Genomic DNA, 15,440 nt, shown 5'->3' on the forward strand with positions numbered 1-15,440 from the left:
CTCTGTGTCCAGCTCTGCAAAAATTCTATTTAAAATCTCCCCATCTCTTCTGGATCCATTCATAATTACCATTCTGATTTTATGGAGGAAGAATTTTGTCCCTTGCAATACTTTTCCTCTTAACATATCGCTAGAATCTCCTAGGTTTCTCCTTCACCTTGTCTGCTGGCGCAAACTCGTGCCTTCTTTTAGCCCTTTAGATTTCTTTCATAAATGTTCTCTTGCTTTTTGTACCTCATTTGTTCCTACCTGTCTATACCTGTTATATCTCTCTTTTCTTAACCAGGGCCTCAATATCTCTTGACAAAACAAGATTCCCTAAACCTGTAATCTTTACCTTTTATTCTGACAGGCACATACAAGCTTTGTACTCTCAAAATTTCACTTTTTCCAAGTACAACTTTACCAGAAAACAGCACTTGCCAAATCCTTTCATGTACCATCAAAATTTGCCTTTCTCCGATTTAGAATCTCAAACTGCAGACTATTAACAGCAAAACTGGAAATAGTTAACCAAGAAAGAACAAAAGCTTGCACCAAAAGTAATGCAATAATTATTGGTACTGCTTAATCTTCACAAAGACCAGCAAATCAAAATGATGCAAGCAGTTAGAAGACAAGTTTATAGAATGCATTTGGTATAGCTTTCTGGGGAAAAAAGGCATGTAATGGGAACTAGAGGGTGGGCTAGTTTTTGTAATTAAGTAACACTAATTAGCAGTCTCATGGCAAAGGATCCTCAAGGGAAAAGTGATTATAAATATGAAATACTACATGCAGTTGAGAGAGATAACGAGTTGAAAATTAAAGATGGATATGCGGGAGGAGGCTACTGCAAACCAAGCAGAGACTCCGGCACTTTATCAAGGTGGCCATAATTTACATGTGACTTTACACATTGGGTCTTACACATACTACTAAGGGTCACTGGAGAGCTCCAAAGAAAAATTCTAGATGTCAGATGTTCCTTTGAAGGGGGTGGGGCGTGATGGACTCATTTTTGCAATTTCTGCTAGCAATGTAGGACAAAACAATTAACTGCTGAACATCCCTCCTATTAGAGGAATATGCATGGTAACATTAATCATGCAGAGCATCTGAACACAACTTCTAATATTTCACACTTTACCAGCCCACTTGAAGCAAAACATTCTTCATTTTACAATTACTTCACTGGGGTATGAACATGTAGCAATTGCATCAAAATCTAGGCCCTTCCGTTACATCTCAACAAAGCATTATCATGATCTTGGGTCGAGAGCACTGGATTATTCACAGAGCCATGTGGTAAACAGAGAAGGAATAGGATGATAGCACAAGTGAATCAGTGGCTAAGGAACTGCTGCAGGGGACAGGGTTTCAGTTTCTTAGATAATTGGAACCTTTTCTGGGGCAGGGGTGACCTGTAGAAGAGGGAAGAGTTGCACCAAAACTGGAGGAGAACCAGCACCCTTGCTAGTGCTATTTGGGTAGGTTTAAAGTAGTTTGGCAGGGGAACAGGAGCCAGAGTACCAGGTCAGGAAATGGAGGGATGGAGAGGAAAGTTATGGTAGGGCCAATAAAACAGGCCTGAGCAAAGAGATCCAATGGGACTGATAGTTTGAAGTGTGTGTGTTTTAATGCTGGGAGTATTACAGGCCTACTTAGACAACTATGATGTTATAGTCATTACAGAGATTTGGTTGAAAGAGGGACAGGAATGGGTGCCTAAAGTCCCAGGATGTTGGTATTTTAGAAAAGAGAGGAAGATAATGGTGGGGGATGGGGAGGTGGTAGGAGTTGTACTATGAATCAGGGATAATAATAATTCGTCCCCTCCCCCGACAGTACTCAAGCAGGAGTACTTATTGTTAAGGGGGACAGCCACAGGGGTACTCTCTAGTACCTAACCGTTGCCCTTCCCTCTCCTGTTACCCATTTATCTGTCTCCTGAGGCCCGGTGTGACTACTTGCCTATAGCTCCTATCTATCACCTCCTCACTTTCCCTGACCAGACGAAGGTTATAGAGCTGCATCTCCAGTTCCCTAACCCTGTCCCTAAGGAGCTGCAGCTCAACGTACCCGGCACAGATGTGGCCATCTGGGAGGCTGGGAGTCTCCTGAACATCCCATATCTGACACCCAGTACAGAACATACAGGTATACCTCTATGCCTCACAGACATACTTCCTATTCCTCACAAGTACCTTACCTTACCATGGGTGAGTTAGGGAACAGTGACCACAACTCCTTAACTTTTAAGATAGGAATAGATAAGATCCTTTTCTATAGTGAATACTGAAGTAAAATATTCATTAAGTACCTCTGCTATTTCCTCCAGTTCCATACACACTTGATAGGTCCTATTCTTTCACCTCTTATCCTCTTGCTCTTCACATATGTACTTGTAGAATGCCTTGGGGTCGTCCTTAATCCTGCCCGCCAAGGCCTTCTCATGGCCCCTTCTGGCTCTCCTAATTTCCTTTTTAAGCTCCTTCCTGTTAGCCTTATAATCTTCTAGATCTCGAACATTACCTAGCACTCTGAACCTTTTGTAAGCTTTTCTTTTCTTCTTGACTAGAGTTAATACAGCCTTTGTACACCACGGTTCCTGTACCCTACCATAACTTCCCTGTCTCATTGGAACGTACCTATACAGAGCTCTACACAAATATCCCATGAATATTTGCCATATTTCTTCTGTACTTTTCTCTGAGAACATCTGTTTCAAATTTAAGCCTCCAATTTCCTGCCTGATAGCATCATTATACCCCTTACTCCAATTAAACGCTTTTCTAACTTGTCTGTTCCTATCTCTCTCCAATGCTATTGTAAAGGAGAAAGAATTAAGATCACTATCTCCAAAATGCTCTCCCACTGAGAGATCTGACACCTGACCAGGTTCATTTCCCAATACCAAATCAAGTACAGCCTCTCCTCTCGTAGGCTGATCTACATACTGTGTCAAGAAACCTTCCTGAACACACCTAACAAACTTCACCCCACCTTGATAGTTGCCTATCAATATTTGGGAAATTAAAATCTCCCATCACAACAACTCTGTTATTATTACACCTTTCCAGGATCCGTTTCCCTATCTGCTCCTCGATATCCCTGTTACTATTGGGTGGTCTATAAAAAAATACCCAGTCAAGTTATTGACCCCTTCCTGTTCCTCACCTCTACCCACAGAGACTCCATAGACAATCCCTCCATGGCGTCCACTTTTTCCTGCAGCAATGACACTATCTCTGATCAACAGTGGCACACCCCACCTCTTTTGCTTCCCGCCCTGTCCTTTCTGAAACATCTAAAGCCCGGCACTTGAAGTAAACAACCCTGTCCCTGAGCCATCTAAGTCTCTGTAATGGCCACCACATCACATCTACAAGTACTGATCCACGCTCTAAGCTCATCCGCTTTGTTCACAACACTCCTTGTATTAAAATAGACACACCTCAAGCCTTTGATCTGAGTGCGTCCCTTCTCTATCACCTGCCTATCCTCCCTCTCGGACTGACTACAAGCTTTCTCTATTTGTGAGCCAACTTCCTCTTCCCCAGTCTCTTGAGTTTGGTTCCTATCTCCTGACAATTCTAGTTTAAACTCTCCCCAGTAGCCTTAGCAAACCTCCCCGCCAGGATATTGGCCCCCCCCCTAGGATTCAAGTGCAACCTGTCCTTTTTGTACAAGTCACACCTGTCCCAAAAGAGGTTCCAATGATCCAGAATCTGAATCCCTGCCCCCTGCTCCAATCTCTCAGCTACACATTTAACCTCCACCTCATCCTATTCCTATCCTCACTGTCGCATGGCACAGGCAGTAATCCCAAGATTACCACCTTTACAGTCCTACTTCTCAACTTCCTTCCAAACTCCCTGTAGTATTTTTTCAGGACGTCTTCCCTATTCCTACCTTTGTCATTGGTACCAATATGTACCACAACCTCTGGCTGTTCTCCCTCCCATCGCAGTATATCTTGGACGTGATCCTAAACATCCTGAACCCTGGCACCTGGGAGGCAAACTACCATCTGAGTTTCTTTCCTGTGTCCACAGAATCGAACTCTCTGACCCCCTAACTATAGAGTCTCCTATCACTACTGCCTTCCTCTTCCCTTCCCTACCCCTCTGAGCCACAGGGCCAGACTTTGTGCCAGAGGCACGACCACTGCCGCTTCCCCCAGGTAAGCTGTCCCCCTCCAACAGTACTCAAACAGGAGTACTTATTGTCAAGGGGTACAGCCACAGGGGTACTCTCTAGTACCTGACTCTTCCTCTTTCCTCTCCTGTTACCCACTTCTCTATCTCCTGTGGCCCCAGTGTGACCACCTGCCTATAACTCCTCTGTCACCTCCTCACTCTCATTGACTAGGCGAAGGTCATCGAGCTGCATCTCCAGTTCCCTAACTCGGTCCCTCGGGAGCTGCAGCTCGATACACCTGGTGCAGGTACGGCTGTCCGGGAGGCTGGGAAACTACAGGACCCCCCACATCTGACATCCAGCACAGAAAACTGGCCTCACACACATATTTCTTACCTCGCCTCGTCACCACCTAAGCCTGTTGAGCCAAAGCCCTACCACTCTGCTGCCTCAATCCCAAGGCATTCTATACACACATCAAGATAACTAGGGAGAAGGTATGATGACTTACAGATAAGGGGGAACATTTGTTTGGATGCAATGAATGTGGATGAGGTGCTTACTGGGTACTTTACGTGAGTATCTATCAAAGAGGACATAGATGATAGGGAAAAATTTCTCATATTGATATGCTAAGGCACTTCAAGATAAAGTTGGAAGTGGTGTTGGGTCTCTTAAGGTCCCCAGAGCCTGAGGGATATACTGTAAGTTATTGTGAGGCAAGAGAAGAGATTGCTGGGGCCTTGACCAATACTTTTGTGTTCTCTCTAGCTACAGGTGAGATCCCAGAGGACTGGTGAGTAGCTGATATTTTTCCATTATTCAAGGAGGAAACCAGGAGTAATCTTGGAAACTAATGAATCTCGCATCAACGGTAGAGAAGTTAGTGGAGAGAATTCTTAGGAATAGGATTCACAAGCATTTGGAAAAACCAGTCTTAAAGTGTTGCTCTTTGGCAGCAAGGCTGTTAATACTACACTGTCTTCAAGTAACCATCCACAGCCAATTGATGGTGTTGGCATTGACTTTGACATTGCATTGTGTTAACATGGGGAATCTAGGCAAGTATTAAAAATCTAGACAACTATACATTAAAAATTACATCTGAATCCAATCCTATCCTAGATGTCCTAGCAAGAATCATCTGATAAGGAACAGGAACTATACCACAATTCTTATTCATAGCCCAGTAACATTGGTGCTAACTGGAGAGCCACTGTGCCCCTCTAGCTGGGACTGTGCCAGCATAATGAAGGTGAAAATGCTATCTGCAAGCTTAATGGTCTGCTGAGCTCTGTTCTTCTCAACAAAATCCCATAGTGGCTTCATGAACCTCGGAAGTAAATATTGACATCTCAGGATCATGAGATTGCAAAGCTAGTGGAATCCAATGTCATAAGCAATGAATGGGAAAATAATTCTTTCTCCCTGTTATACTTTTCCTGTATTCTCAGCATATTAAATTTATTCCTTCAACTGTTAGAATTTCATTCTCAGAACTTAACACCTGGTTATTCAAGCTCAACCTATATCATTCTATCTTCAAACTGACTGCACCTCAAGTCTACATAACCATTGGCAGAATCACACCATTTGGCAGAGATGTATTTTTCGCACCTTTCACCTTCATGACCCAAAATTTAGCAGAATACTCCCCTTAAAGTTTTAACTCATAATATAGCAAATGCAGCAACAAATTGCGCGCAGCAAGCTTGAGAGAAACAGAATTTTGTTGAGAATGCAAGGATAAAGCAGAACATTCATGCTCCTCTTCAATTCTGTGATCATTTTCATCTTCCCTTCATCAAAGGGAAGATGCTATCCAGCTGTGACATTTCATATGAAAGACTCCAGTATTGTACTTGGAATAACTTCAGCATTGCGCTCAACTGTCAGGACCTGAACTCCGATCTTCTGATCTGGTACGTGTCTAAGGAAAGTGCAGTGATGTAATCATGCCAGATAGCACAAACTAATGAGTTCCACTGTCACTTACTGCTCATCACTATAAATGAGTGGTGAGTTTTACGAGGACCTATGAAAATAATAGTTGAGGATGTTTCAACTGGAGGCTTGTTCAGATAGAAATTGTAGCATGTTTCCTGAGTAGTTCAGAACCAGACCCTAGTTTTATATAGAACTGGTGTATGAACCAATGCATGATTGTTTCTTGTGACCAAAATTTTACATCCAACCTCGGCTGCCAATTTTTGGTAAAATTTATACGAGAAGAAAAAAAACAAGTTATCCACGTTTTTGCACTAATAGCAAAATATTTTTTAAAAATCCAATTCCATCATTTATAACTTTGCAATTAAGGAGTGCTAGATAAATGCAAGCACTGCGGTTATTTTTTCCAGTTGCTTTCCAGTGACTACTGATAATCAAGAATGCAGCAGTATGGCATGATGCAAATTTGCGCAGCTCAATTCCACAGAACTATCTATATTATTGGCCTGGGATGCAAAGATAGTTTAATTGGAAGTGACCATCAGCAAAATGGAGAGAAACTGGCTGAGGTTCAATTACCAGTTGCTTTACAACAGGACCACTGCAGGAGACAAAGCCAAACTAAGCCTTCATTTACTTTCTCAGATATACTATTTTGAAGAGCAGAATTCACACTGGTGTACTGGATAATATTTATCCCTTAATCTCACTAAAACAAAAACCAACATTCCAATTTGGTAATTCTTCCACACAACTACTTTATGAATCCTACCATCCTGTCACCCAACATTAAAGCTATTAAGACCCTTGCCTTCACTGAGGGGAGCTTTCTTCCCCCCCCCCCTCCTTTCTACAATAGGACATAGCAGTTTGCTAGATTCAAAAGCTTAACATTTATTTCTTTACCTTTCAATGCTACCCAACTTTGATTCTTAAATTGTCTGCTTTAATATCAAAGTATATTGTATCTATATTACTTGTCCTGTGGAGATCAACTCATACACAATAAAAGATGGAATAAGATCTTCATCACTAGACATTCAATCTGCAAATACATCTAAACAGCTATCTTCCCCAGCTTATGCTGCTTCATAGAACTTTCACATCTAAACACCAGAGTGCTTTAGAAAGTAGTTGGACTCTTGCTATTGCACTATAAAGATTTGCAGAGTAACCACCCATGAAAGTGATAAAAATGTATATGATGTTGATCTAAAGGTAAGTAATTTTTCCCAATACCAAGAACCTCCCAACTTTTTCAAATTGTGCCATTGGACAATTTATTGAAGCACTCAATGCTGCAAGGCAGGAGACTCTATTGTGTGCCTTAAACCCACTTTCTCAAACCACTGAAGCAAAACTGACACCCTCCAGTGTTACCTATTGATAATTGTATGGTAATTGAAATTGACATGAAATCCAGGTACCTTGTGGTCCAAAATTAGTTCATTGCATCCTTGATTCTTTAAACTGGCCATTTTGTAATGGATCAAAACTTGGCTTGTTATTTTTTCCAGTTAGGGTTCCACTAGAAATGGAAACACTTTCTTGGGGGAAAAAAGTTAAAAGCAAGCAATCACAAGCTTTTGACATTTCAACTTTTATTCACTAATTTTGGAAATGTATTTACCAGTCATTGAGACAACATAACACAGCAAGCAACACATTTCTGATAGTTACTTACAATAAAATTTTATTTCCATTTTTAAGTTAAAATCCAGTTAAAAGTCAAATACTCCAGTGCGAAGAACTGGGAGGCGACTGCTATAACTTACAACTCCCTTGAATGCAAGTCAGAAGTTTAATTATACAATGGGTGGTACAAAGATACAAACAGTTCTTCCTCTGCTGGAAGTGAAAACCTGATTTTGTCCATGCAGCACTGCAAATATAGTATGCTAAACCGGACTCACTAAAAAGTATCAGAATCAATTTCTGGAATGTGCCAAGTTAATTACTCTCACCCATGTCGGCTGTAGAGCTGCTACAAATGAAGTCAGTACTATCAACTAGAAAAGGTAGCTTTAGACTCCTCTCCCATTCATACCACAAATGAAAATCAGAACATGTGGGGCAGGGGTGTGGGAGGTAGAGGGGGTTAAAAACAATGGCAAACTACCTGAAGAGCTAACAAAGGCTTGAGAAGAGGAAGATCTAAAGCTATTTTAGATCTGCTTACCTCATCCTGATACCATTTTTCAGAAAAATTTAAGGAGTTTCCACCATAGTACCCCCTTTCACATCTCAAATTGATTTTAAAAACTGCCAAAGATTGGCATTTTGACCTCATATTTACCAGACCCCACTCACATCTAAACACTGATCAGTACAAACCTTACAAAAACTAAATCTATTAAGAAATTTTAATACATAATTTAATTGCTGAGGTATAATATAAAGGATGGTTCCAAGCTCAATGCAACTGTCAATTTTTCTAAAAAGACTGGGTTGCTGGCAACAAGCTATTTTAGGTTGATCCTAAAAGGTCACACACCCACCAACTGACATGCAATTTATTTGCACAAATGGGTTGAACTGTTCTGCGCTCACTCTGCAGTGGGCAGCCTGTCCCAAGATAGCTGATCCAGGCAGTTGCTGAGTTAAGTGGCTCTATTGCTGCTGGGCTTGCAATAGGGATAAACTAGCTTGTATTTAGGCTCCTGATTCCTATTAATTAGCAATCAATCAGGTTCTTCAAAATATTAAAATACAAAATAAAAGCTTCTGCTAGTGGCACTCTATGCACACCAAGGTATTCTTTAAGGCTGGAATACTGATTGATTTTTGTTCTTTTGTAGAATGAATATCACTGGCAATGCCAAGATTTATCTACCCCTAATTGCTTCTGAAGAGGCTGCAGTTTGAAGTCAACCATACAGGTTGGTAGTTATACAGTCCAGATGAGGTATTAACTGCAGATTTCTTTCCCTGAAATACAGTGAAACTTTTTTAAGAAAATTTATTTCCCAACTGTTGTGGGAAGTCTAGGTGCTAGGCAGCTAACTAAACCATAGACCTACTGCAACCTTTAATATACCCAGCCTTCTTCAAGAGAATACATTTCCCATTCACCCTAGCAACATGAGAAATTATGAACTTGCATCCCATCATAATGCAGCAGAGTTTCAGTAAGTTTACTTGTTTTATGACTTATTCAGTCCTAAGTTTATAGTGACCAGAGCAGAGTCATCACAGACTACTATAGTAATTTTCTAACAATTTAAATGATTCATTTAATCCACAAATTACTATTCTGCAGTTGGGCCAGTAACTACAGCCAGAACAAGCAGCAGCACCACCACTAGAAACTAGAAAATAACCACACTGAAAACAGCAAGTTGGAATGACAATATTTCCAGTACCTCTGCAGAAACCCTTACCCAAAATGACGAACTAATCCACTGCTCACTCCAAAACTTCATTTGAACTGCATTCAAAACTTCTTGGTTGTACAAGCAGACCACTTTCAAAACTGTATTAAATCTGGACCACATTTAAACAGGAATTCAGTTAGAAAAAAAATTCCAAGTTAGACAAATCTGTAAATATATATTGATCAGCTGCCATTTTAAGTCACACTTAATTGTTCTGTTAACTATTTCCTTCACATAGCCATGAGTTCCTTCTATATCTGAAATACAGTACACATTTAAAAAGTCATAGACAAGTCTTGAACAGTATTGGCAGTTTTTGTAAGTTTTCAGTTTTTTAAAACTCAAAATAAATTGTATGAATAAAGAAAATGCACATTTATTTTGGTATTCCTTTTAGAATGGACATATTTAACAAAATATGGCTTTCAAGTAATTGTTCATTATGTGCCACGTCATATGGCATGGGCAACCATGGTCTTTCCATGACCATGACTGTTCTTGGCAAATATTTCTACAGAAGTGGTTTGCCATTGCCTTCTTCCAGTATTAGCCAATACATTAAACTGACATTCTCATTGAATTTCACCACTGGAAAAACCACCCTTAATATTTGCTTGTATTACCTTAAAATTGTGCGCATAGATACATTACCTGCATATGATTGGGAAGACATCCACTCCAAAGTGAACGAACCAACTCCAGCAGTTCAGAGGTCTCTTTTGCCAATTTCAAAGTGTTGCCCTTTGGCACCAAAGCCACCAATACAGACTTCTGTACCAATCCTTAGCCAATATGTTGAATGGCAATGAAACCAGAAAATGTAATGTCACTTCCTCTCATCTCCATTACCTGGAGAGCTGTCGCAGGAGCCTTAGCATCAATGAACACAAGTACATATTGTATATGTATTGTTGGGAGAAAAGTAGTTTTAAAATAGCATCAATCATGCTAGTAGAGAAATATTTCATTTTCCCCACAAGTGCCACTTGGCAGTACCACCCTAACTACATTCATTTCTGCATTCAATAAATAGGCAGCTTGGGATTTGCATTAATTTAGCGCCTAACTTAGCGCCTTATCTGAGAAGTTTTGCAAAGAACTTCATATACATTCAAAGTGCAGAGGCTTCAGCTTTAATTACTCAGAACTGCTAGCGATGCTTGTGGTCCACATTGGGAGGGAAAATCGTACAACTATAAATTGATAATTACACAAGAAACAGCAAATAAAAACAGACCCACAATAACACTGAATTCAAGTAGTTCAGATCACTAATGCACTATCTTTATATCAGTGAAGCACAGCTGTCACTTGTATACAAAATAAATATTTTGAGCATGCTCACTCTGCACTTTAAGGGCACACAGAAAAATGATTTTATTAAAACCTTTAGACAAGAGTTCACCACATGTGAGACATACAAATATCAATTCAATAATCCCCCAACAATGGGAGCAAGCATAATTCAAAAAAAAATAATCGGCAGGTATCACTTAGTGCAACAGCAGCCCAAAGAGGGTAATTTTAATGTCAATGTTCCCAGTTGATAATACATCTTATTCCTCATCGTTAAATTTGGTTCTCAATCTGAATTTTATTACACAAAACTGAAAGATGAGAGACTTGGATGGAAGGCAAAATCACGTGCCGTAACCATTTTTGGTGAATTGAACACTGGATTCTTATTTTCCCCATTATGTGAAAGCACTGGAGATGATGATCAGGCTTCTCAGCATGACGAACCCCTGGTTCAGGTTAAACACGCAATGAGATGCAGTGGAACAATGGAAACATTTGTAGTCGCGTAGTGTAACAGCGAAGATTCAGTCTACTAAATAGCACATTAATTCCATATAGTTTTCCCACACATTGGAAAGTAATTTTAAAAAATAGTTCCATCAGTTGTGATAAAACCAACAAAATGAGGGCTGCATGATTACAAGGACCAGTATGGGCAAGGATGTCCCATTGTGTGACCCTTGGTCTCTTTAGGATGTGTGCCCAATATTGTCTGAAAGTTACTTGGCATGGATATGGAATAATAATTCTCCCCGTATCCTTGAAAGCATACATGTTTTTCCCCTACAAACCCAGTTCCAAATCCTCCAACTCCTCCATCAGTTGTTTTCGGCGGCTCAACTTTTCCAGCTGCTCTTTTGTTGCCTGCTTAATCTCGCCAGAGTCTAGCTTTTGCTGTAGTTCATCGATTTGGCGCAGTTTTTTTTTGAGATTTTTTACCTTTTTGGCCTTCTCTGCTCCATCGTGGTCACCTGGCAGCACAGCAGCCTGCAGGTTTGGATTGCCACTGCCACCAACAATGGTGGTTTTCTGCAACGTTTGACTCAGCTCATCGGCCTCGGTGGTGCCGTCATTTTCTTGCTGCTGTTTGCGCTTCTCTTTGCGCTTGAGGTTGCGTTTAGCTGACTTGGATAACCCAGCTAGCTCTCCGTCCTGCTTTGACTGTTGCTGCTTGCTTTTGGTGGATTCATCTGGGTTAAGGCCTGGCGGCAGCTCTGGTTTACTTTTGAAAAACTTCACAAACTTGTTCTCGTACCTGCACACAATAAATATAGATAATAACAGGCCATGCAAACTAGTATACAATTAGAATGAGTTACAACAATTTTTCTCATTACTTGCTCCCTTGCTCTCCCACCTCTTGCTGGACAACAGTTTCATTGGCACTAATATACTGAATTCATTTAAGTGACCATGCTTTTCTGTCTGACCTAGAAAATAAGCCAACTGAGGACAATTGTAACCAAAGCTGACCCTGTGGGCTGCATGATTACAAGGACCAGCTTTTGTAGCAGAAATTGTCCGAGTAAAAGATCCACCTTTTCAATACGTGTTGGAAGCAAAGACTGCAAGCCAATGTATTTGAAAGGTTTTCCCCAAAACAAGCTCCTGGTGTGCTATTTAATATGCCTGACAAAATATCTCCCATTTCCTTCAGTTGTGCTACCTCATTCAAATAAATACAGTACCAGGTTTGGCTCTGATGCCCCTCAGCTGCACAGCCTGCCATCAATTATTGACAGGAAAAGTGCCCACTTGGGTTAAATGCTAGAAGTGATTTTCTTAATTTAATCCTAGAACAGGGAAATGAAAAATTGAGGGGTTTTTGGAACAAATGAGCTGTTCTAAAGAGAAAGAAAAACCTGCATTTGCTGTCAATAACCAGAGTCCTTCTGTAAAATCATTCAGAAATGGGATGGCTTTTAACAAGAGCAGTTAAAACTTTGACCAAATTAGCCCTGGAAAGATGTTTCCCTCGTGAAAGGCTGACTTGCTGCAGTCACAATGTTAGTATTCAGGTACAGACTTGTCAATTTTAGAATTCAAGTGACACTTCCTCTTCACTCAAACAGATTCCTTCAAAATAGTCAATTTGGTTAAAGCAATCATCTTCACGACATTAATTTCTTCTTCAATGAAATCAAAGATAGCAAAACACCTGCTAATGTCTGCCCCTCAGAAATTGCCAGTTTAGTTACTGAACACCATTGCAGCTGTTTTTGCACTAAATTTTAGGTGTATATTTTGCAAAACTTCCATTGGCCAAGGTCAAGACGGTTGAACTTGCACGGCATTGAATTGATAAGCAAACATTCTACAAGTTAAATAATGCTTGTAGTGATAGAAGTTAATACAGCTTGAAGTGCATGGGGTAGGGCCAGTTAAATAATCAAATTAATCTTGCAACTGTAAACAGGAGTAGGGAGCAATAGCAACATTAAGAACTGTTAGAGAAAAAAAGATAGTGCTCATTGCTTGAAGAAGAAAGATGGATTGATCAGGCTCAATCATATGAATTGAATATCTCATCCTTGTATGAGGATTTATAGCACTGGTATTCAAATTATGCTGAGAAACCAGTAAAAGAATGTATTGACATGCTGAGCAGATGTTAAAAGAAACAAATACCAAGTTCAAGCTATCAAGTATGACATGAAGTCAAGATTTCAAAGCTGCTCCAGCTATAACACATTACATAGTTTATGCAGCAAACTAAACAGGGAATGGTTGACAGGACAGAAAGTGGCAGCATCTTGCCAATTTTTCCAGAAGATGTCACTTTTCATTCAAAGCCATTTCTTCCTTGGTTACATTTCCCATTGCATCCCACCTGCAGGCTATCAACCTACCCATAGCTCTTTTGAGGTTGTTTTATCTATCTTAATTTCCCCATTTTCAACTATACCATCCACCATCATGAGGCAGAGTAGGGGAATTAAGTGTTATGGGGAAAAGGCAGGTATGTGGAGACAAGTCCATGGCCAGATCAGCCATAATCTTATTGAATGGTGGAGCAGGCTCAATAGGCCAGATGACCTACTCATGCTCCTATTTCCAATGTTCTTATGGCACACAAGCAACCATCCCAAATGCAGACCAATCACCTGAACTTTTTCTTTATATACAAAATCACCCACACACTGGTTAAAATTTTCCTTCATTGATAGGCCAACACAAACATTAAATTGAGGAATGAGGGGAGAGATCCATTCCATTGAACACCATTTCCTTATGCCAACTTCCCAACATTTTATTTTTCCTTTCCTCATTTTACTTAACCATGTCCCTTTACCTTTCCTTGCCTACTAAACATGCAATAAGAGGTGAAAGAATTCAAGTATAACCAAAGAAAGGAGCAAAAACATTTTAACTATGAATGTAAGTTTTGGGAAGATTTATAAGAAAGTGATTCGTAATGAACTCTTGCATTTCTTGCTTGCTTTGACATCCACTTTGCCAAGTGGATTTACTGGAATTCAAAAATCTCATTAGAAACATTAATCCAATTCTATTTTTGAAGTACCTTTTAATAACAGCTTTGCACAAAAGGCTTTTGCACATCATTGCGAAAGGTGCACATAGAATAAGTGCATTTATGAAGATCTCCAAATGCTAGCAGAAGGGGAGCGTGGGTGCACTTATTCAGCAATACTTGGAAAGGTTGACTTGCACTGATGGAAATATCACGCAATTTTCCTATAAAAACAAACCTTAATTTTTAGCATATTGTTAAACCTAATTTGCGCAGTGAGCAAGCATGGAATCAGGAGTGCATTTGCTCTCACGAGAAATATAAACACTCACATCCGACTCCTTTTATAATGCAGATCCATCTTAAGGCAGTATTTTAATTTTAACACAGCAATTTTGCATAAATATTGCATATGTCATCAACTGGATTAAAAGCATGCTATATTTCCAAGTGTCTTATTAACCAAAAAACACTGAATGATTATTATAGATGTCCCAATTATAATTTCATTAAAACTCAAACATTTGCATGTAATGCACATTTCAAAATTGTGCCCGCAGTAGTTAAGTTTAAAATAACTATTTTCCCCACTTTTGCATAAAAAGTTTTATCCATAGTTTATAAAAAGGAAAAATATCACATTTAGGGCCAATCAGGAACATTTATAAAGCACCCTTTTTGAACTTCTGGACGTTTTGAAGATAAACACAATTTGCAGTATTAGGTAACAGACCGTATTCTCTGCTTGATTGGGACAATGGCAGGAAGAGGAGAAAGATTGTCCAACAGCAGCTACAAAAAGTATCATGGGCAGGGAACCTCAAGTCAGTTCCTTCAAGAAACAGAAAACATTAAGGGGGTTGGGAGAAAGAGGGGAGAGAAAGCTTTACTATGCTCAGTCGTTACAGTAAAAAAAGTTGGGAATCTGCCTGCAATCTTTCAATCTTAATCTGGAGCTTGACAAAGGGAATGTCTAGGGTAATGCTCACTTCCTCTTCAAAATTAACAGGCCTCAAGTCCTTCAAGTGTCATGGCTATTAACAGGTAGCATTGCAGGAGAGTAAAAGTTATCTCATGCTTCAAAATTCTAAATGTATATTTAATTAACATTGCAATTTTTATATAATTTTGAGTCTTATAGCAATTTGTCTTGAACAAAACAGCAAATGTCATGACACACAATATATCAGTGATAATAAACAGTATTCTGATTAACTTGCTGG

At 39.8% G+C, this 15,440-nt stretch overlaps 1 protein-coding gene across 11 annotated transcripts in view; it reads right to left on the minus strand.

Moving 5' to 3' along the window:
* Positions 1–15,440, minus strand: part of pym1 (PYM homolog 1, exon junction complex associated factor) — a 159,604-nt gene that overhangs the window by 140,015 nt on the left and 4,149 nt on the right. The window contains exon 3 of one of the 11 annotated variants that reach the window (XM_059955985.1): positions 10,799–12,000. The exons of the other annotated variants lie outside the window; for them this stretch is intronic. Coding sequence (XP_059811968.1) covers positions 11,529–12,000 — 472 coding nt within the window. The 3' untranslated portion in view covers positions 10,799–11,528. Of the gene's footprint in view, positions 1–10,798; positions 12,001–15,440 lie in introns of those variants that run through there. 11 annotated transcript variants of the gene reach the window in all.

This window comes from Hypanus sabinus, chromosome X1, assembly GCF_030144855.1.
Source record: "Hypanus sabinus isolate sHypSab1 chromosome X1, sHypSab1.hap1, whole genome shotgun sequence".
NCBI lineage: Eukaryota > Metazoa > Chordata > Chondrichthyes > Myliobatiformes > Dasyatidae > Hypanus > Hypanus sabinus.